Consider the following 24247-nt stretch of genomic DNA (forward strand, 5'->3'; position numbering starts at 1 on the left):
GAATCAATGATCAAGGTCCAATTCAGAGAGCAACTGGCCAATCAGTTTGACGGTCTACTGTCTAATTTCAACAATGTTATCAGGAACGGTGGTCCATTGCTCAGGCCAGAAACAGTTCACAGAGTCAAAGTGCTAGAGCCCTAGAACAGGGGAGGTGAGTTTTGGCTCAATATAAATCATGAAGGTCACACAGGGAGGAAGAATCTCGAGACCAATATGTTTTGGTTTTACTATTTGCAAGTATGACAGCAACAGCTGAAAGATAAACTTCTGCATCTTATTCCCACAAACAACCATGAAATAAATCACTAAATTAAAGTTTGGTAATTTTGAATGGGGGAGAAATCACTTGCAGTTCTCTATATCCCGGTATATATTGCATTCACCTTAGAGGGAAAACAGAATCTTATTTTAGTATCTCATCTTAAATACAACACCTCCTAATTTTTAGTTACGTATCAGGCTAGTTTACGTGTTCATGATCATGTCATACTTGCGTCCATACCCTTCTGACACAGCTGTATTCCACAGTTCAGTTTATAAAATATTGTGGAAAGAAACTATCTCAAAAATACGGTTGTAGTCGTAATTGTCTGTCACTTAATTGAAGAATGATATTTGCGAAAGTTTGTAAATTTGAGCTGAACTGGCCAAACATATTCTTGAGGACATTAAGCAGAATGTTGCATGAGATTAGTTTACTCTTACAAAATAAACTGCCTTCAATATTGGTCCATGTTTTTAAGAAAGGATGTACTGGCATTGGAGGCAGTTCAAGAATGATGCCTGTGATGAAAGGTATTGACTTAACAAAAACAGCTAAACCAGATAGGTGTTTATCCTTTGATAACAAGGTGAGAGCAGAATGAACACAGCAGATTATTCTTTATTCATTCATGAATGAGGGCATCACTGGCTGGACAGCATTTATTGTCCATCCCTAATTGCCCAGAAGGTAGTAAAGAGTCAACCACATTGGATCTGCAGTCACATGTAGACCAGGCCAGGTAAGGATGGTGGTTTCCTTCCCTAAAGTAATTAGTGAACCAGATGGGTTTTTACGACAATCGACAATGGATTCACGGTTATCATTAGATTCTGAATTCCAGGGATTTATTGAATTGAAATTCCACCGCCTGCCTTGTCGGGGTTCAGACCGGGTCTCCAGAATGTTGTCTGGTCTCTGGATTAACAGTCCAGCGATAATACCACTAGGCCAGCGCCTCACCCATTTGTTCATTAAAGCTTCCAAGAGGAGTGATCTTACTGAAGCATAGAAAACTTTGACGGGATGTTGAGAAGATGTTTCCATTAGTGGGAAAATCTTGAACAAAGGACATAGTGACAGAATAAGGGAGCATTCATTTAAAACTGAGATGCAAAGGAACCTTTTCCTCTGAGAATTGTGAATGTCAGGAACTTCCTACCCCATAGAGTTATGGAGGCTCAACATTTAAAAATGAGGGATATATCTTTTTGAAATATTGTGGAGTTGAGGGCTTTGAGGCACTGGCATAAGGATGAGATCAGCGATGATTTGTAGAACAGCAGGGCATGTTTGAGAGGATGAATGTCCTACTCTTGCTCCTGGTTCTTAGCCTCTATTTTCTCCCCTTTCTGCTGCCAGTCTGCCTCGTTCCTGCGACATAATGCCTCAATGCAGTTTGTTGGCATTTTAAATGATTAGTAGCAAATTCCTCTCTCAAATGAATGATAACGCTACTGAGATTTAAGGAGAATTTGAGTGTCTTTGAAGGGGCTGTTGTGTTTTTACTTCTGGGTTAGAAGGTCCCGGTTCTACAGGTTGCCGGGTTAAATAAAAATATCTGAAATTACTTGCATAGAGATTGGGAGTGGATACGTAAGTTAGAGAATTGTGTTTTAATGTTTTAAAAAATGGCTCTTGAGGTGCTGTGTTACTGTCCCTCCCCACTGAGCCAGGAGACCCAGGTTCAAGTCAAACCTCCAAAGGTGTATCATAACATTTCTCGACTAGTTGATTAGAAAAAGCATTGAAGCAGTTTCAATGTACTTCACTGGAACATGTGGCCATTTGAAAGTTAAGAAAACAAGCTCCTATATCACTCTTCAACCATTTGGCCAAGTGTCCAGTCAGTCAAAGTTGATTTTGCACAAGCTTTGTCCGAATGCTCCTGGAAAAAACGGCATTTCGCTTGCAATAATAATAGCAGATTAAAATAGGATAAAAGGCTGGGACAAATTATACAGATCCTGAAAATTATCTTAAAATTAAATTCATTGGAAAAAAGCAAAGATTCATCAACGTTTTGATGTAACTGTTGAGATTTGGAATTAAAAATAGAGTTAGTTAAACTAATGTGAAACAGAGGGAATAACTTATAATGCCACCTTCCAGATGAATTGACCTGGATCTCTCTTTAGGGGGGCATAAAACATTCAGTAAAGGTTCCATGGAGAGTGCAGGAGGGCATGCCAGGAGCAGCACCAGGCTTACCTTAAAATGAGGTGTCAATCTGGTGCAGCTACCAAACAAGAGTACTTACATCCCAAGCAGCAAGTAATAAACACAGCTAAGCAATTTGCCCCATCCAAAGGATCAGATCTAAGCTCTGACGCCCTTCTGCATTCAGTCATTAATGACAACTTATTCTAGGAGGAGGCTCCATAAATATCCCCATCCTCAATGACGGAAGAGCCCAACATCATCAGTGCAAAAGATATGGCTGAAGCAATTGCAGCATCTTCAGCTGGAATTGCCAAGTATATGATCCATCTCAGCTTCCTCCAATGGTCAGCAGCTTCAGGGATACCAATTCAGTTCATACCATGTGGTGTCAAGGAATGGTTGCAGGAACTGGATACTGCAAAGACTGTGGGCCCTGGTAACATTCTGACAATCCTATCAAAGACTGTGCTCCAGAAATTCCTGCTCCCCGAGGCAAGCTGCTCCGGTGCAGCTACAGCACTGGCATCTGTCTGACAATGTGAAAGATTTCCCAAGTATGTCCTATACACAATGCAGGACAAATCCAATCCAGCCGGTTACCACTCCATCAGTCTACTCTTGATCATCAGTAAATTGACGAAAGATGTCAGCAATAGTGCTATCAAACAGCACTTGCTCAGCAATAACCTGCTCAGTGATGTCCGTTTTGGGTTCCACCAGCACCACTCAGATTCTGAGATAATAGGAACTGCAGATGCTGCAGAATCCAAGATAACAAGGTGTAGAGCTGAATGAACACAGCAGGCCCAGGAGCAGGAATGCTGACAAACTACTCAGGTTTTGACCTTATTACAGCCTTAGTTCAAACATAGACAAAAGAGCTGAATTCCAGAGGTGAGCATGACAGCCCTTGACATCAAGACCACATTGGACCAATTTGTGGCATCAAGGAGTCCCAGTAAAACCTGGATTCAATGAGAATCCGGGGAAAATGGTTGTTGGAGGTCAGTTATTTCAGCTTGAGGACTTTTTTTTATATTCACTCTTGGATGTGGGTGTCTTTTATAGATTTCCTTCTCTAAAGGAGTTTAGTGAACCAGATGAGTTTCTTTGACATTCAACAATGGATTTGTGGTCATCATTTGACTCTTAATTCCACGCTTTTATTGAATTCAGATTTATCATCTGCCGTGGTCGGGATTTGAACCTAGGTCCCCAGAACATGTGCTGAGTTTTTGAGTAATTGTTTAATATGACTAGGCCACTACCTTTCCCCGTATCTCTGCAGGAGTTAATTAAAGTAGTGTCCTGGGCTCAACCATCAGCTGCTTTATCAGTGACTCGGATGTTCATTGACTACACAATGTTCAACACCATCCATGACTCCTCCAATACTGAAGCAGACCAATATCAAATGCAGCAAGATATGGACAATATCCAGGTTTGGGCTGACAAGCGGCAAATAATATTTATGCCACAGACATGCTTGGCAATGACCATTCCAATAAAACACAGTCTAGCCACCATCCTTTGACATGGAATGATGTTACGATTACTGAATCCCCTACTAACAATACCCTAAAGGTTGCTATTGACCAGAAACTTAACCGCACTTGCCACATAGACACAGCGGCTACAAGAGCAGGTCAGGTACTAGGAATATTGCAGCCTGTCTCCTATCTGCAAAACCCAAATCAGGGATGTAATGGAATGTTCTCCACTTGAAAGGATAAATGCAGCTTCAGTACACTCAAAGCTTCATAATGTCCACAACAAAGCAGCCCACTTGATGGGTACACATCCACACTCTCACCACGGATGCACAGTAGCAGCAGTGTGTACTACCTTCAAGATGCATAGCAGAAATTTGTCAAAGATCCTTAGACAGCACCTTCCGAACTCATGACCACATCAATGGGACAAAGGAAGCAGATATGTGGGACCACCATCATCTGCTAGTTCCCCTCCAAGCCCCGTTGTGACTTGGAAATATATTGCTATTCCTTCACTGTCACTGGGTTAAAATCCGGGAATTCCCTTCCTGAAAACATTGAGTCTACCAATAGTGTAATGACTGCAAGATAACAAAGTGTGGAGCTGGATGAACACAGCAGGCCAAGCAGCATCTTCGGAGCACTAAGGCTGACATTTTGGGCCTAGACCCTTCATCAGAAAAGCATAATGACTGCAGTTGTTCAAGAAGTCAGCTGACCACCACCTTCTCAAGGGCAGTTAGGGATGGGCAATAAATGTTGTCTGGCCAGTGACACCCATGTTCCAATAGAGAATAAACAAAATATATCCTTGACAAATTCAAAAGGCAATCTCTTGGTTCTCAAAAGCACATTAGTTTGACTTTATTTGTGATTGTCGTTGCTGTGCACAAATTTTCTGTCATTTTTGACTGTGTAATAATATAAGTAATTTATTTGCTCTTAAAACTATCAAAATATTCTGTGGGTACTTGAAAGTTATTTAATGAAATCAACTTTTTTCTACATTAATACTTGGAAGTGGCAATCTATGAAAACATGAATTGATGAGCATTGTTATTGACAAGGGTGTGTAACCAGTGGCCCAAATTAGAAATTCAAAAACGTGCAATTGGATAAATACTTAGGTAGTCTTATTAGCAGTGGTATAACATAAATGCCAAATGAATTTTTAGAAGGAAGTGATTGCACAAATTTTAAAAATATTTGAGAGGAACAGATTGGGTTGTTGGAAGAAAAGCATTGCCACCTTGTGTTGGGAGGATGAAAGGCAAATCTAATGATACACTTAAAGCAATGTCTAGAAAAGACATCAAGGTGTGGCAAACAAATTTAAGTAGGAAGAGAATTTGCTACATAGAACTTGCTTAGAGGATATATATAATTGATAGAAATAATAAAGAGAGATAACTGTTGATGTAAGGCCACATTTTGTTTTTTAAACGTATTTATTGGAAAAGTACATAAATTTCCATTCTCTATGAAATCAATGAACAATGTTACCATCGCAGATCTCAAAGTTGCATTCTCTTTCTACAGGCAGAGCAAAAACCACATGCTTGCTCTCAGTGGATATCCAGATAATCTGATTTAGTGGTTCTGTTCTGCCTGAATAATTCTGGAAGTTAAATGTTACTTCTTTACATAAAAAAGGCAATGCCGTGGAAGGTCAGCAATTCTAGCAGAAAGAGAAAAACAGCTAATGTTTTGTATCTGAAGATTCTTCTGAACCCAAAGGAGCTTGTTTTTTATTTGATTTGCAGTGTCTGTGGTATTTTGATTTTTCTTGATTCAGCTCTGTTACAATCTTCTCAACGTGAAGCTGTCATCAGATAACCTGCCAAATACTCTGACTTCAAGTTATTTGCAATAAATTACTTAATCATAGCTTACATGATACCACCCAGTAATAATGAATCATTTATAATTGATGTAGTCTGCTCCCTTTCTCTTTTATCTTTTATCTTTTTCTGCAAACAATAATGCATATGTTTTCTGGTTCTGAGGAAGGGCCACTGGACCCAAAATGTTAACTCTGATTTCTGTCCACAGATGTTGTCAGCCGTGCTGAGCTTTTCCAGAAATTTCTGTTTTGATTCACCAAATCTGGGTATTTGAACTGAATAAAGAAGATCTTAAGTGATAACTATAGTGAAAGTAACATGCAGTTCCATTTTTTAAAAATTGCGATGTTTCATAAAGGAAATACGACTAGTTCTGTTACTTTTTCAGGAAAATCAATGCAAGTTCAGAGAACAATTTACGAGTGAAGTAATTTTTAACTTTAATACATGTGATCCCTATACACTTCTGGACAAGGTGAGAGCATACGACATTTCACCTGTTTGATGTGCATACATATATAACACTGACATTTCTTTGTTAGTAATTGTTACAGCTATTTTGCTGGTGCAATCTGATTTTCATGTTTTAGACTCATCAACATATCGTCAAGCAAGAAGCAGAAATGCACAGTCTTCAGGAAACAGCTAAACTATTTGAAGTGAATGTACCAGATTATAAGCACTTGAAACAGTGTCGTTCAGATATTGTTCTATTGAAGTCTGTGTGGGACATGGTATTTTTCGTTCAGGTAAGTTTGAATTGTTAGCCGACAAAGATTATGAAATGACCAAATATTTATAACTAAATAGTTGGCTAAATTGCCGGATCCCTTTACTACTTTGCTTAATAGTTTTTCTGGTACCAATTCAGCCCTAGCAATTAGAGATGGCACACCATGTTCATGGTGCTGCAGTGATCAATCAGTTGAATATGGCAAAACACATGCCTGTACCATAAACAATAAAAGTTATTTCACGATTGTTAATGTTACTGATAGTTTGCTTAGCTAATTTTGTTAGCTGAAAAACTTGAATTTAGTGCAGTCTATCAAAGTGAGCTTTGGGGAATAAGGAGCCTGAGAATTGAAAGGGTGCAGATAGAAAGGATTCTTCATGCTAGGAACTAATGGGCAAATTTGGGAGCTGGTGGGAAGACAGTGTACTGGCATCCACATGGTGAGATGCTGAATTAGACAGTAAAAAAGGCTATTAAAAATCATTTGCAAGGTGATGATTAAGGTTAAAGATGCCTCTGGTTATTGAGCAAGTGGTGAATGGAGGCCACTGGCCCTTATATCCCCAACAATTGAAGCTGGTATTGCGGAAATGCATGTGGAAGATCAACCAATTAGCAATTGTGTTCCATAGGAGGGCTGAAGAGGTTTGCAAACTTGCAGTTTGAGGGACACTGGTCAGATCTAAGGGGCCTGGTGGAACAGTCAGTGGGGCATTGTTTAGATGTGATCAGCCAGTGATATATTTTGTCAGTTTAACCTCCACACGCTACAGCCTGTTTGACATTAGAGCTTGAGTTGTATGAAAGATATGATAGCATATAAATGATCCGTAAGTAGCAGTGATTAGTATTATGGAAAATAACCACTTATCACTGCTTTATACTGAATGATATTGCAGCATTGTGGTACACAGGAATACTAGTGCTGCTCTACCTGTCAAATTGATTACATGTCTGTAGGTATGAAGATGGAAGAGCACAGCAGATTAGACAGCATCAGAAGAGCAGGGAAGTCAGTGTTTCAGGCTGAAACTCTTAATTGACTTTTCTGCTCCTCTGATACTGTCTGACTTGCTGTGCTTTTCCAGCTTCACACTTATAGACACTGACTTCCAGCATCTGCAATCCTTACAAATTGATAACATGCTTTTTTTCATGATGTTCACTATGGTGGTGCATGAGTGGAGCGTCTACAAGGGAAGCTTCTGCACGTACCAGAGACCACGTTGCCAGTTGAAGCAACAAAAGGTCCAGTCCCCATTATATAATTGGAGAAAACCTGTACTTCACTGTCCTGAATTCGCCAGCTGTTGTGTAACTCTTGTCAGCCATTCCCTTTGTTCAGTTGGGAATTCTGTGGCTACCAGTTACCTGGAGTAAAGTCCCCCTCTTGTGTGTATGACAATTGTTGCCAAATCTTTTGTCATTTGCCTTGCTTCGTAAAGTAATTTTTAAAAAAATATTTTTCTTCTAGACTAGCATTGATGATTGGATCAAGACACAATGGAAACAAATAAATGTAGAACAAATGGATATGGATTTGCGAAGATTCGCAAAGGTAGAAATGATCTGAATGTAAACTGATGGTTGAGAATGTATGCAATGGTATACAGTATTTTAAAACCTCTCCATTTTTCCTGGTAGGAGATGAAAACACTTGATAAGGAGGTTCGAGTTTGGGATGTCTATGCCGGATTAACATCTGTGGTGAAAAATATGCTAACTTCGCTTCGGGCTATTACTGAGTTGCAAAATCCTGCAATCAGAGTGAGGCACTGGCAGGAATTAATGAATGCAACTGGGGTAAGTCACCAGATATTTTACAGTCTGTGTAATGTTGATTTTGTTTTTGTTTGTAAAAGGAGGCTTAATTTTTTATTCCATCAGAAATTGGAACCTGTATTTTCTTCTGACAGGTTGGCTTTGTCATGGATGCAGACACTACCCTAGGGGACTTATTAGCTCTGCAGCTATATAGGGTAGAAGAGGAAGTAAAAAACATAGTGGAAAAGGCAGTAAAGGAAATGGCAATAGAAAAGGTAAAACATTTTCTTTTCTGTGATCAAAACTCATTGACAGTAATATACCCACTAAAAGATGGAAAAACTTTATGTTTTCCAGGTGCTGACGGAGATTAGTCAAATATGGAGTGTAATGGAGTTTTCATACGAAATGCACTATAGTACAGGAACTCCACTGCTCAAATCTGATTGAAACACTGGAAGATAATCAGGTGCTGATTTTCAGTTAACTTCTCAGAAAAAAAGCAATTTTTTAGACATAGATTCATTCTTACATTGTTGTGTATAATTTTAAAATCATTGTAGCCACATATTTGCAGCAGATTTTGAATGCTTTTAAGGGTCTGGTTAAAAGCTTCAATGCAACTTTAATGTGGGACTTTATAGGTAATGTGCCTACCAGCATATTCTAGTTAAAATAACTTTTCTCATATTTAAACTGAATGCCCTTTGTTCTGTCGATCTCGAATTCTTTTATGATTATGCTCATGCTTGAATCTCATACAACAAGATGAATTGGTTGTACATTTTTTAACAGTCATGTATTTTATGATGGTTTGCAAGATGAAAAATATTCCGGAATTCAATTGATTTATTGTTCAAGGCAGGTAAAGTGGGTTATTAAGAAAATAGAAATTGGATATTAAAAAGTTGGCTAATGTAAAGAAAGTAATTATATTGTAAGCTCCAGGCAATAAGCATTCAATGCTTTCAATTATTTGATGTAAATGTGAATTTATGCTGTTGTATTTTTGTTGGTAAATTCTTTAGATGGCCACTGGCACCAAATGATATTATACATGTTGTTGTGATTATTGTAAGGTCTGGAGCATTTAGAAAAAGACTTTTAAAAAATAGATTCAGGTAGTCAGACTTTCTCTGTTCTGAATATTGTTTCTTCCAGCATGTTAAATTACCAGTACTTTCAATTGACAGCCTACTGAGAGCTTCCTTTTAGACAAAGTATTTCTGAAATGTGCTGTTCTCTTGATTTTACATAAGAAATTCAATGAACTGCTAGGTTATGGCTTACAAATCAGTGGGAGTTCTTTTGTGGGATAACTAAACCAATGAGGATAATCCAATAGATCCCATTTACTTGATTTTTCAAAAGGCATTTGACAAATTTTCATTGATAGTAAGGCATTGTTGACAATTCAGATTGACTGACTCACTGACCAACAGTTTGCTGAGCAGCAAAAAATGTTAAGAGAAATGTCATGCAGGAAAGAAAAAGTGTTTTCCAGGAATCTAACCTTCTATCTCGCTATCTGCAGTGCTGGTGAATTAAAAGGGCATTTTTATTGTATTGTTAGAATTGCCATTAACTCAGACGTTTGCAGGCAATTAAGAAAGAAATAATTAATGTATGAAATATAAAAAGGAGCTTAAGTAAATTCAGAAAGACTTGGACAAATTACGTTGATGACAACCGATATGATGGATGGATTATGATGTGAGTAAAAATAAGGCAATGAATATTTAAAAGAAAGGTATAGATACATTTGAACAAATTCAAGGAAAGTTATCAAGATGATTTCAAGCTTTATGAGATTAAATAATAAGAGATTCAAGTGATAACATTCATTTTCTTAAGAAAATAGAACTTGGAGATGTAGTGGAGATACTGATAACTATAGATGAAATGAAATTAAAGAGCGAACCTTGTTACAGACTGGCTCTGCAATCACTGGTATCAACCTCCATGAGAAGTGGGTGATGATTTAACCAGGCATTTATTTGATTGGTTCTAATTTGGATATTATTAAGCAATTTAACTGTGTTAAACCACAAGTAGGTGGACTTTCCAGGGAATGCACTCTCCTGCAAACCAGCCTATGAGTTTCCTTACTCAAGTCAAGCCTCGTAGGACTCCTTTGCTGTCTCTTCTGCATACTAGCAGCAACTACAGTGGCTTGCTAGTCCAAATCCTGAAGAACATTTCAGCCATTTGGCCGATGCTCAGCTTTGTTTTGGGGTTTTGGTGTGGGCAGACCTAGTGTCCGTCTGCTTAGAATGTTACCTGTGTGAGGTTCTGCGATTGCCTGCACTCAAGCAATGTTCCCATGCTTATTTGGACAGGTGATGGTGTCCACTTCTATTGGGATACCCTGTTGCCCACACACACCACTTGCTGCGTTTTCTAACAAAAAAGCCAGCTATAGTGCCTGTTTGAAGACTGCTTGGGTTTCAGCTAGTAGGGGCTTTTGCGTGGTTATATCATTAATACTACTCTTGTTACCACTGAAATAACTGCAGAGGCTAGTATCTTGTCACCAAGTCACCCTTTATTTATACATGCACTGTTACATGGACTAGTGAGCTCAGAACCAGTCTCTAGAATGAGAAGACTCTCCAAATCTCCTGTTTATAACTGTCAGCCAGGGCTCCTTGATTGGCCCATATTAACAGCTCCAAGCAGGGATCTCAAATAGACCCACCTGGCCAACCTCATTCCAATCACTACAGAGATATAGACCAACTAAGCGAGTGGGCAAAACCTTGTACGCAATATAATCTGGGAAAATGTGAGATTGTTCACTTTGGGAGGAAAAACAGAAGAGCTGAACATTATTTAAACGGAGAAAGACCATAGAAAGCTACAAACAGAGTGACTTGAAAATCCTCATCTGTGAATCAGAAAATGTAGTATCCAAGATCAGCAGGTATTTGGAAAGGCAAATGGAATGTTGGTCATTATTTCAAAGGGGATGGAGTATAAAAGTAGGGAGGTTCTGCTAAAACTATACAAGACAGTAGTCAGACCACAGCTGGAATAACATGAACAGTTTTGAGTCCCTTATCCAAGGAAAGATGTACTGGCATGAGATGATGGGTAGAGAAGTTTCACTCAGCCTATATCAGGGTATGGAGAGACTGGATTCTGAGGAAAGGCTGAGCTTGTGGTTGTGTAAGGAGTAAGGAGTCACCTATTTAAAACCGAGTTGAGGAGGAATTTCTTCTGTCGAGATTCGTGAAATTGTGGAATTCTTTATAAAGCAGACAGCTTTTGAAGATAGGTAGTTAAGTATATTAGAGGCCGAGGGAGATTTTTAATCAGAAGGGAGTCAAAGCTTGTAGGAAAAAGGCAAAAAAGTGGAATTGAGAGTTATTAGATCAGCCATGGTATCGTTGAATGGCAAAACAGACTTCTTGGCTTGAATGAAAGATAACAAGATGTAGAGCTGGATGAACACAACAGGCCAAGCAGCATCAGAGGAGCAGGAAAGCTGACGTTTCGGGCCTAGACCCTTCTTCAGAAAATGAATGGCCTAGTTCTGCTTGTACGTTTTATGGACCCTTGCAAGAGAAATCATGAAAGTGAAAAATAAAGAAGAATGTGTAGATAGGGTTGATGGATTAGGGAATAAGGAGTCTCATCTGAGGCACAAATGCCAAACCAAATATTTCTGTGCTGAGAATTCCATGTATTTCTATGGTGAACTGAGTCAGTTTGAATGTAATAGAATTGAGAGGATCCAAATATAGCTATATGAAAGAACATATCTTCTTCCTATCACAATTATTAGAAACTGCTTAAACATGTCAAGAGTAAGCATGACTTTCAGTTTTATTAGTAACCCTCAACTGCATGCTCAGCTCATGAAGCCATATACATTTGATTGCAGTGAACAAGTATGGGTGTTGTAGTTCAGTGACAGCTTTAGCCATATATCTGTAAAATTGCACCAAGTTTAATTTTGAAAAGAGCTGCTTTTATAGATCCAGAGGTAGTGGGGATTGCCGATGCTGGAGAATCTGAGCAAAAATGGTGTAGAGTTAGATGAACACAGCAGGCCAAGCAGCATCAGAGGAGCAGGAAAGCTGATGTTTTGGGTCCAGATCCAAACCGTCAGCTTTCCTGCTCCTCTGATGCTGCTTGGCCTGCTGTGTTCATCAAGCTCTACACCTTGTCAGCTCTGTTTTTCTCGATCATTGCAATTCACTGTAACCATGAAGACATGCTAAAAGTATTAATTGAATTATTCTTAATGCACACTGTTTTAAACACAACTGCTTGTTATTTAAAGCAAGAAATCTGACCATTGTGTTCCGTGTTGGGTGTTATAGGTTCAATTGCAAAACATTTTGATGAGCAAGTATGTGGAATATTTCTTTGTGGATGTCTGCAGTTGGCAAAAGAAACTAATGATTACTGATTTGATCATCTCTATGTGGATGGAAGTGCAACGAACATGGGCTTATTTGTACAGTATTTTTACTGGTTCTGAAGATATCAGGAATCAACTTTCTGAAGATGCTAAACAATTTGATGAGATTGACTTGAACTTCAAGGTACTATGAAATCTGGACTACTGATAAACTAACTTTGTTTTAATTGCTATCTGTATGGTAATGTTTTATTGTGTTGAAATTGATGAGCCAGCTCATGTGGGAACACTGGTGGATGGATCTGTAAGTTAGGGTGCCATGAAACTGGTGGCATATTTTCCCTGCACACAGATGGCAGGTGAAGTATGGGTGGTCACCTGCCCTTTGTCCAGTTGAGACCAAATATTAACTAATGCCCAATTCAAGATCTGCTCTTAATATATGGTGGGAAAGGCCTGCTCCCAACATGTAGCCTGGTGGCTTTAAACCTGTGGATTGCTGGTTAGTGGACGGTTGGATCCCTTCTGTTTGTGCATCCTTCATCAACCCAAGGCCACCCCACGTTCACCCACTGTAGCTCCCTCCAACCCCCAGTTGTATCACTGAATGGTATTTCCTTGACCTACCTGCCACACCAGCAATGTGTGATATTGCCAATTGTCAGAGCTGCCAGCCTATAATTAACTCATAGCCCTATGTTATGGGACGTCCTTCTAGAAGTGAGCAGGAGCACTGAGTCATTAGAAGTAAAGGCCTTTCGCTTGACAAATTAAAGCAGGGTGAGCTAAGCAGAGGTGGGCTCACCTCCAGAATGTTTCCAGGGATATAGAGAGTTCATCTTCCTTGTAAAATGCAGCTCCATTTTCTGTTTCTCATAAAGATGATCAAAATAATCATTCCATTTTCTGTTTAAAAAAAAATGAATATTTTTATGTTACCAAAATGAATTGAATAGTGTGTGCACTTACAGAGATGACCTTTGAAATGCAACCATAGAAAGTAATTAATCAACTCTTAAATAGTAAAGGAGTAGAATATATTAATTTGTGCATTGCGTTTCTGTTGTAGGACTTAATGGCGATGGTTGTCAAAACAAAGAAAGTAATTGAGACAACAAACAATCCAGGATTACTAGGAAAATTAGAAATCCTTCAACGAAGGTAACAACTACATAACATTTTATTGGATCTTTAGCCATCCAAATTAATTCAGTTTTGTGTCAGATTATTTAGTAATTGGATATTTAATAATTTCTAACTGACTTTCTGCAATGTTCCTCTCATTCACAATCTTGTTTCTGTCTATGGCATTGCTTCTTGTTGCTGTTTTGTTGTCATGTGCATGAATCATAAAAAGCTAGCATCTAGGTTTAGCGAGGAGACATGAAGGAATAGACTAGCCTTTATTTCAAAGGGAATGGAGAATAAAAATCGAAAACAAAAAGCATATAAGGGATAATAAAATGTGAGGCTGGACGAACACAGCAGGCCAAGCAGCATCTCAGGAGCACAAAAGCTGACGTTTCGGGCCTAGACCCTTCATCAGAGAGGGGGATGGGGGGAGGGAACTGGAATAAATAGGGAGAGAGGGGGAGGCGGACCGAAGACATTTTTCCATCCCCTCCCCTGTCTGCTTTCCGGAGAGACCACTCTCTCCGTGACTCCCTTGTTCGCTCCACACTGCCCTCCAACCCTACCACACCCGGCACCTTCCCCTGCAACCGCAGGAAATGCTACACTTGTCCCCACACCTCCTCCCTCACCCCCATCCCAGGCCCCAAGATGACATTCCACATCAAGCAGAGGTTCACCTGCACATCTGCCAATGTGGTATACTGCATCCACTGTACCCGGTGCGGCTTCCTCTACATTGGGGAAACCAAGCGGAGGCTTGGGGACCGCTTTGCAGAACACCTCCGCTCAGTTCGCAAAAAACAACTGCACCTCCCAGTCACAAACCATTTCCACTCCCCCTCCCATTCTCTTGATGACATGTCCATCATGGGCCTCCTGCACTGCCACAATGATGCCACCCGAAGGTTGCAGGAACAGCAACTCATATTCCGCCTGGGAACCCTGCAGCCATATGGTATCAATGTGGACTTCACCAGTTTCAAAATCTCCCCTTCCCCTACTGCATCCCTCAACCAGCCCAGTTCGTCCCCTCTCCCCACTGCACCACACAACCAGCCCAGCTCTTCCCCCCCACCCACTGCATCCCAAAACCAGTCCAACCTGTCTCTGCCTCCCTAACCGGTTCTTCCTCTCACCCATCCCTTCCTCCCACCCCAAGCCGCACCCCCAGCTAACTACTAACCTCATCCCACCTCCTTGACCTGTCCGTCTTCCCTGGACTGACCTATCCCCTCCCTACCTCCCCACCTACACTCTCTCCACCTATCTTCTTTACTCTCCATCTTCGGTCCGCCTCCCCCTCTCTCCCTATTTATTCCATTTCCCTCCCCCCATCCCCCTCTCTGATGAAGGGTCTAGGCCCGAAACGTCAGCTTTTGTGCTCCTGAGATGCTGCTTGGCCTGCTGTGTTCGTCCAGCCTCACATTTTATTATCTTGGAATCTCCAGCATCTGCAGTTCCCATTATCTCTGAGCATATAAGGGATACTATTTAAACCACACCTAGAAATCTGCGATCAACTTTGGTCCTCTCCTTTTAAGGAATGATATACTGGCATCGAAGGCATTCCAGAGAATGTTCACTCAGTTGATTACATGTATGGGGCAACTGTTTCATGAGGAAAGGTTGAGTAGTTTAGGCCTATACTCATCGGTGTTTAGCAGATTGAGAAGCAGAATCAAGGGATGCGGGGAGAGTGCCAGGAAGTGGAGTTGATATGCCCATCAGCCATGACTTAAATGGCAGAGTGGACTTGATGGGCCGAATGGCCTTACTTCCACTCCTATGTCTTATGGTCTTATGTGATTTTATTAAAATAGAGAAGATGGTTAGTGAAATTAACAGGGTAAGTGTGCAGATGTTATTTTTCTTTATGGGAGAGCCTAGGTCCAGATGGCATAATCTCAGAGTAACAGGTCACCTATTTAAGACAGATTTGGGGAATTTTTTTTTTTCTGATGGTTGACAGTCTGTGGAATTCCTTATTTCAAAATGCTGTTAAGGTTGCATTATTAAGTATGTTTTCCCAGCCACCATCAGTTCTGAGGAAGGGTCACTGGACCCGAAACGTTAACTGTTTTCTCCTTCACAGATGCTGTCAGACCTGCTGAGCTTCTCCAGCAACTTTGTTTTTGTTCCTGATTTACAGCATCCATAGTTCTTTCAGTTTTTGTTAAGTATGTTCATGAATAAAAGAGGCAGATTTTTAATCATTCAGAGAATTGAGGGTCAAGGGAAAAGGCAGGAAAGTGGAATTGCATTATCAGTTCAGTCATGATCTCAATGAATGATGGAGAAAGCTTGGTGGGCTGAATGGCCTACTTTACTTGCTGTGTTGTATGGTCTTTTATGGCCTAGTTTGACCACTGGGCTCCTATAGATAATTTAAAATAAATCATTTTCTACCTGTCATTGTTTCTCGAAGTTGCAGAAAAACTTTCTGAAACCATTTTGGGAAATAGTTAATCAGTGCCTATAGTGGTTAAATTGTAATTATGGATAATGAATTCCAAAAGCATTTTCCATTATAAATTTGAAGACAGTAATTCATCATGGTGATGAATAGAGTGATGACAGAAAGTGCGTCTCCTTCCAGGTGAAGCAGTGATTTACTTGCCCCCCTTTCAATTTATTATACTGTATTCCCTGTTCACATTGTGGTTTTCTCTAAATTGAGAAAATTGGGTTATTGATGTGCAGACCACCACAGCTCACTCCACACACACAACCCTGAGCATCTGGGTTGCTGATTTAATTCACCACCTGCTATTACATACACATGTCTATTTCCAGCCTGCTGCTGTGTTTCAGTAAAACTCAACGTAAGGGCAATGAACAACACCTCATCTTCCACCTAGACATTTTTCTCACCTTCTGAGCTCAATCTTGAGTTCCACAGTTTTAGACCGTGAACTCTTGCATTCATTTGGTTTTTGTTTAGCCATGTGCCAGTATCTGGACAAGTGATTTGTCTCTTTAACTACAGTCATTTTCACTCCCTTCACCATTTCTTCAGTGACTTTGCAGTCACTTAATTTCTCCTGCCTCTACACTTTCCCAGAATTTCCTTCTTTTTTCCTCAGTATCTTACACTCTATCAGCTATAGATAACCCAACACATTTCTGCTGTCCATCTGTTTGGAAGAATGGGCATCTTAACTCAAAATATTAACTCTCTTTCTGTCTTCACAGATGCTGCTAAACATGCTGTTTTCCAGTAATTTCTGTTTCTATGACAGAAAGTTAGAACTTTATGGAGCATGATCATAGAATTTTGAGGGCCAAATTTTTGAATTCTTTCTCCCAACTTACAGCACCTTGTCTTTTTGGAAATAAATAAATGTTTTATCTTCATTTACTGTGTTTTAATATTTAACAAGTAGAATTTTATGCACCATGATAACTGGGTTTGCACATGGAGTGAGATGTGTTTAAAATTCTGGCGCTCTTCAAATGAGCAATCCATTTAAAGTCTTACGGTAGTACAGCATGGATACAGACCGACCAAGCCAATTAGTCCATGCTGACCATGCTTCCAAACTAAACTAGCCGCACCTGCCTGCATTTCGCCCATATTCCTCCATACCTTTCCTGCTCATGTTGTAACTGTGCCTGCATCCATCACTTCCTCTGGGCACTTCTATTGTCTGTGTAATAAGTTCTCTCATGTCCTTTTTAAATCTTTCTCCTCTCACCTTAAAAAATATTCCCCCTAGTTTTGAATTCCCCCACCTTAGGGGAAAGACCTTTGCTATTCACCTTATCCGTGCCCCTCATGATTTTATAAACCTCTATAAGGTCCCTCCCTCAGGTTTTTCGGACATCTAACTTGTTTGGTAAGGTTGGTAAATTGGAAGCTGAAGGCTAATGAGGAGAGTTGTGCAGTTATTGAGGCATTTAAAAAGTGTTAATCTCCACCAATTGGCAAAAATCTCGTCATCCTGCTACAAAAAGTGTAAAAGATGGAAGAAGATGATCTCAACATTGAAATGCACTTGACTGGACTCCTTGTTCAATTCTGCAACACATCTCTCAGCCCACACCATTTGTACTCTATAAGATTCCCATCCAGATTGCTTCCTCCCTAACTGTACTCACTAAATTATTATTCTTCATTCTGGTGCAATCTATCTCACACAGTATTCTGTAAACCTTGGCATTCGTCTCTGATATTATCTCTTGGTTCTTACACTCCTGTCACATTAATTTAATGCTCCCCAAGTGCATCAGCAAAACACCCCATGAGAAATTTACGGCATTCTTCTACATAGCATTGCAATCTTTATAGGATCCCTGTTCTCCAGGATTTAGCGCCAGTGCCCCATGAACTGGATTGCACTTCTCCAATACCAGTTTCTGAGACATTCAGTCATTTCTCTCATCTGATTTTCCCTCTGCCAATTTGCTTATGGCTCACACAATAATGCAGAAATTATGATTTTTGAGGTTCTGCTTCTTAAAAGAATTAGAGAGACTTGACAGATAAGACTAGAATTTACAAGAATTATAATGTAGGCGGATCTAAAGACTCTGTACTTGAATGCATGTTGCATTCGAAACAAAACAGGTGACCTAAAATCACAAATGGAAATAAGTAAATAAGATCGATCTGTTGGCCTGAATCTTGAAGGGTACAGGGCATTTTAAAAAGGACAGGAAACTAGGAAAAGATGGAGGTGTGGCACTCTTAGTTAATGATGGTATAGGAATAACAATAGATAGGGATAACCTAATTCAGGGAACCAAGAAGTGGAAACAGCTTGGGTAGAGACATGAAATGATAAAGGCAGGCAACCACTTCTGGAAGTGGAGTACAAACCCGCAAGCAGTCATCATATAATGCGGTGGTGTATAAAGGAAGAAATAATGAGATCGTGTTAGAAAGGAATGTTGATAATCATGGGAGATTTTAATATACATATTAATATAGCTGCAATACAAAATCTGTGATTGTACACCATATGCAGACAGTTAAGAATGATGATGTGGTTGAGCGAGATTTTAGTCTTCAGTTTAATGTTTACCATGATTATTAGTTATGGTCAAGGAATTGGCTGTGGGCAGAACTTGAATCCACTAACTTAAAAATGGTATCAGGGACTAGATTATTTCAGAAATATTTTTTGTTTTTATTGTTAAGGTAATGAATTTGTTTAACGTGCATTTAGTAGTTTAATCTATTTTAAAGATGGTAAAACCAAATCTTACCTGTTACAATTGCATAGTGAAACAAATCCTAAATGTATATCAAAGCAATTATTGTGACATAAAAAGTGTATGTTTTCAATCTTCTTTTACAGACTGACACATTGTGAGAAAGCTTTAGCTGAATATCTTGAGACTAAGCGACTCTCGTTTCCAAGATTTTACTTTGTTTCTGCAATGGATTTATTGGAAATTATTTCCAAAGGAGGTCAACCAAAACAGGTAAACATTCCACACTGGCCCCTGGATATCTGGAGAATTAATGTGCATGCAAAATGAGCCACTGGCAACTAAAATCTGGTATACGTTAGTTAGCTAATAGACTTGGTGATTTTGCAACCCGACTGAATTTCTTCCCAATGTTTTGCTGGATTTCACAGAATCATAGAATTCTTGACTTTATGGATTTCATTGATTAATAGAGAGATTAATGAATTTACTGGATTGTGTTGTATGATACCGCATGAATTGGATGATTAATTCATTGAATGAAAAGTTATGTAATAATTCAATTATCTCAGTAATGAGAATTATATAACAGTTATGGAATTTGACTAACTTAGTTTATTAAATGTCTGATTATGATGAATTTCATTCAATTTTTAATGCGTAATTTATCATGTTTTCTGGGTTAATCCAGCTAAGGAACTGATCATCTAATAAATGTATTGCATTTGATAGGTATAATTTAATTAAGTGAAAGCAATAAATGCTGGAAACAGTCAGCATGTCAGTCAGCAGCTCTGAAGAGAGTAGGTAACAGCATGATTTAGTTGCTAATCCTCTGATGAAGGACACTCACTTGAAACATTAAAATGTGCGTTCTCTCACAGATGCTAACTGACCTGCTGTATGTTTGTAACATCATCTGATTTTACTTTGAATTTTCACTGTCTTCAGTGTTTTCTTAAAATAAATTAATTTTCTGGATTCCAGTCATGGAAAATTTAATGAATTTGATGACTGCATTGATTTACCAAGAGATTATTTAATGGAATTCATTCAGATGCAGAAAATGCAATGAATCCTTTGGATTTGATTCACTCAGCCAGACATTATTTAAAGAATTCACTGGATTCCACTCATTAAAGCACAGATAATTTAATGAATTTTATTGAATTAGAGTGAGGTATGACGAGATTATATAATGTCATACAGGCAATGACAGGGAATATGGATAATGCTCACAGGTGAATTTTTGAAAACGATGCTCGTCCAAATAGGAGCCCTAATTGAATAATTGATGAGTTGGGGAGCGAGATGCTGGAGAGAGGGCAACAGTACATTGGAACTAAATGATCATAGCTGGAAGGAGAATATAATAACCCATAATGAAGCTAAATTGAGGATTTGGAGGCTTACTGAAATGGAACTCAAACTAAGACCAGAATGGTGTGATGCAGTGGTGGAAATCTGTTATAAATAAAATTACATTAACTTGCAATGAAAAATGTTGGCAGATGTCTTCTGTTAAAAGACATGACAACAGGTTAAAAAGTTTGAGGAAGGAAATTGAAAGGAATGCACAATTTTATTTTCAGTAAATGGGTTGGAACCAAAATAAAGTTTCAGCACAGTATAAGAATATAATTTGCCAAAGCAGTATTTATATTTAGAACTGAATTCTCTATTGTGTTCTTAATGTCCTTAATACTTCAAGAACCTAGAACCACTTTCAATTCAGCCAGCCTTTAAGATATATATAAAATATTCACGTATAGAAATATGTATGTAGTATGTCTTTAACAACTAGTTTATCGATGTAAACTCCTTTGAATTAAACGTGGTGCAACTTTTGAATTGACCAAAAAAAATTTTTGGGGTTTGCAATTTTACTTTGGATCAAGTTGGTCAGTTTCTCAGATGCTTCAAAGATGCCATCTATTATTTGATTATTAAAATGTAGACTGTTGGAACAGTAATTGACTGTGTTGTATTTTTCTTCTTTTTATGGTCAAGGGTGGCACAGTGGCACAGTGGCTCAGTTGTTAGCACTGCAGCCTCACAGCGCCAGGGACCCAGGTTCAATTCCAGCCTCGGGTGACTGTCTGTGTGGAATTTGCACATTCTCCCTGTGTCCACGTGGGTCTCCTCAGGTCGCTCCGGTCTCCTCCCACAGTCCAAAGATGTGCAGGCAAGGTGGATCGGCCATGCTAAATCACCCGTAGTGTTCAGGGTTGTGTGGGTTATAGGGGGATGGGTCTGGGTGGGATGCTTCAAGTGGCGGTGTGGACTTGTTGGGTCGCAGGGCCTGTTTCCACACTGTAGGGAATCTAATCTAATCTATATCTGGGCAATTTTCACAATGACTGTGATAGGTGCCCATGCTGTACCGTAGCATGCCAGTTCTGGAGCAAAAATCTTCAGTACTATTCCTGGAATGTTATCAGGGCCCATTGACTTTGCATTATCCATTGCATTCAAATTTTTTGTTGTTACATGGAATTAATTTTGTAGCATCGATTGATTTTGCTTTGGATTAATTTTACTGGAGGCTCACATCTGTGCTGTTGGAGACCTCAGCAGGAGACTGAGATAGATTTTCCATTTGGCATGTCTGGTTTAAAATACTTGCTAATGCTTCCGCTTTGGCTTTTGCATTGATTGGCATGTAAGTAGTCCTGCACTTTTAGCCACCGAGCATTCAATGCCCCTCATCTAATTCACTGATACAAATTTTTTAAAACTGTGGGGCTAGCATAGACTTCTGTGGGACTCCACTTGTGACGTCCTGCCAATCTGAAACAGATGCATTTATGCGCAGTCTGTTTTCTATCAACCAGACTAAGTTCTGTCCATTCTTCTATCTTGACCTCTATTCCATGAGCTCCTACTTTGTCCAATGATTTTTTATGTTGCTTAACTATTCGGTGAGACAACTCTCCCAATTTGATGACAAACCTCCAAACGTTCTCGTGGGGGAATTTGCAAGATCAACAGTGTCATCATTTCCAGTGCCTTGGTCAATGCTGATTGGTCTGTCAGATTTCATTTATTTTATCAGACTTTGTAGTGCTTTGTCGATGAATGGTTTACGAGACCATTTTAGAGAGCACTTAAAAGTTAACCATGTTGATTAACACCACAGTGTTATGGAAGGCCTCTGAGAATGTAATCCATTTATGTGTAATGGGGAGATTTCTTCTCATGTTCGGCTGGGAGTCTTAGTAGCATGTAATCAGTTAATAATTAATTAGTCTGCTTATCCCAAAAGTTAAAAAGAAATAATATAGGCAGAATCCATAAAGACTGAAAATGATGGAGAGACCCAGCATGTCTGGCAGCATCTCTAGAGAAAGAAACTGAATGAACATTTTTCAATCTACATGAGGTATATGAGGAATGAACGAATTTTCCTTAAAATTTGGGATTGAATTTATACTAGATCATCCCTTTGCTCAAGTATAATTTTCAATATGAATCTTCCAAACATGTATCCAGTTGGGATTTGCATTTCTTTCTTCTGGAAAATGAGTTAACCTTCAAGTGTCAAGCTTCCGAGATAAACATGTTCACAGTGCCAGGCGATGTGCTTTTCCCTGTCATGATCCCAACCCCATGCCATTTTGAAAGGTGTTACAGCAGAGTAAAATCACTTTCAAGCTGGCAGTGGGCTGGGAGATTAGCACAACATTTTTGAGTGAGATGAAAAATGAAAGTGTAACTGCTGATGGTGCTCAGCAGAGTGCTGGATAGAGTGTAATGAAGAGATCAGTGTGCTGCACTTGCTTGTGGCTATGATGTTGTGGCAGTAACTGAGATAGATCTCAGAATAAATAATCAACAACCCTGATGCAAATTAATCAGAAAAGGCAGGGAAGAAACGACAGGGGAAATATCAGTATTTATGAAGGAAGACATTACTATGCTGGAGAGATCAATGTCCTTAGAGGGGATAAGAAACAACCGAGCTGACAATGAGTTCATGATGTGTTCAGAGGTCTACCACTAAAGTTCATGTTGGGAGGTGCTGGGTGCAACATTTCAAGTGAGAGACACCGCCACTGTTTACACTACAACTGATATTCATGCTACAGCTGTGACAGAAGGCCATCTAGAGGATTTATCACTTTTAGGATGATGGCCAGACAGCTGTAGCATATTTAAAAGAAACATTTTCTCTTGCTATCTGTATCTTCACATCAACAGCTACTAACAGTGCATTCCAGGTACTTCCTGCTTTGTGTTTGTAAAAAAAAACTTGCCTCTCACAGCTCCTTTAAACTTTCCCTCTTTCACTTTGAACCTATACGATACCCCACTAAGTATTTGACATTTCTGCCCAGAGAAAAAGACTACAACTATCCACCAAATCTATTGCCTTTCCCAATTTTATATATGTCTATCAGGTCGCCCTCAACTTCTGATGCTCTAGCGAAAGCAGTCCAAGTTTATCCAATGTAACAGGCCAAGCAGCATCTTAGGAACACAAAAGCCGATGTTTTGGGCCTTGACCCTTTTCTGATGAATGGTCTAGGCCCGAAACATCAGCTTTTGTGCTCCCAAGATGCTGCTTGGCCTGTTGTGTTCATCCAGCTCCACACTTTGTTTTCTCGGATTCTGCAGTATCTGCAGTTCCCATTATCTCTGATACAAGTTTATCCAACCACTCCTTTTGGCTAATATACTGCAATCCAAGCAACACCCTGGTAAACCTCTTCTGCACCCTCTCCCATGCTTCCATATCCTTCCTCTATGTGGCAGCCAGAACTGCGCACAGTAGTCTAAATGTGGCTGAACCAAAGTGTTATACTACTGTAATATGATTTGCCAACTTTTATAATCAAGGCCTTTACTGACAATTGCAAGCACTTGAAACTTGCACTGGCCTATAATTTCCTGGATTGTCCCAGTTGCCCTCCTTAAACAGAGGAACAACATTGGCTATTCTTCAGTCTTTTGGGACCTCGCCTGTGGCTAAAGAGGCTATAAAGATCTCTGAAAGCCCCTGCAAACTTCTCTCTTGCATCTTTCAATATAGTAGGGTCGATCCCATCAGGCCCTGAGGAATAAGCTACATTAATGTTTCTCAGTATCAGTATAGCCTGCCCAAATCTTGCCATCATCTGTGTCCTTCTTGATGAATACTGATTCAAAGTTCTCATTAAGGACTTTGCCCACTTCCTGTGGCTCCTTGTGTAAATTCCCTCCTTTTGTCTTTGAATGGATCTACCGTTTCCCTAGTTAATCCATTGCCCCTAATAAGTGTATAAAATGCCTTGGGATTTGCCATAATCCTACTTGCCAAGAAAATTACATGACTCCTTTTAGTCC

General features: G+C 39.5%; 1 protein-coding gene across 1 annotated transcript in view; it reads left to right on the forward strand.

The window, feature by feature from the left end:
- Positions 1–24247, forward strand: part of dnah9l (dynein, axonemal, heavy polypeptide 9 like) — a 353637-nt gene that overhangs the window by 76246 nt on the left and 253144 nt on the right. The window contains 10 exon segments of the mRNA XM_059647649.1: positions 6154–6240; positions 6356–6514; positions 7976–8059; positions 8146–8304; positions 8418–8540; positions 8623–8705; positions 8707–8734; positions 12594–12818; positions 13704–13795; positions 19069–19195. Of these exon segments, the coding sequence (XP_059503632.1) occupies positions 6154–6240; positions 6356–6514; positions 7976–8059; positions 8146–8304; positions 8418–8540; positions 8623–8705; positions 8707–8734; positions 12594–12818; positions 13704–13795; positions 19069–19195 (1167 nt within the window).

The sequence above is a fragment of the Stegostoma tigrinum genome, chromosome 7, assembly GCF_030684315.1.
Source record: "Stegostoma tigrinum isolate sSteTig4 chromosome 7, sSteTig4.hap1, whole genome shotgun sequence".
Lineage (NCBI taxonomy): Eukaryota > Metazoa > Chordata > Chondrichthyes > Orectolobiformes > Stegostomatidae > Stegostoma > Stegostoma tigrinum.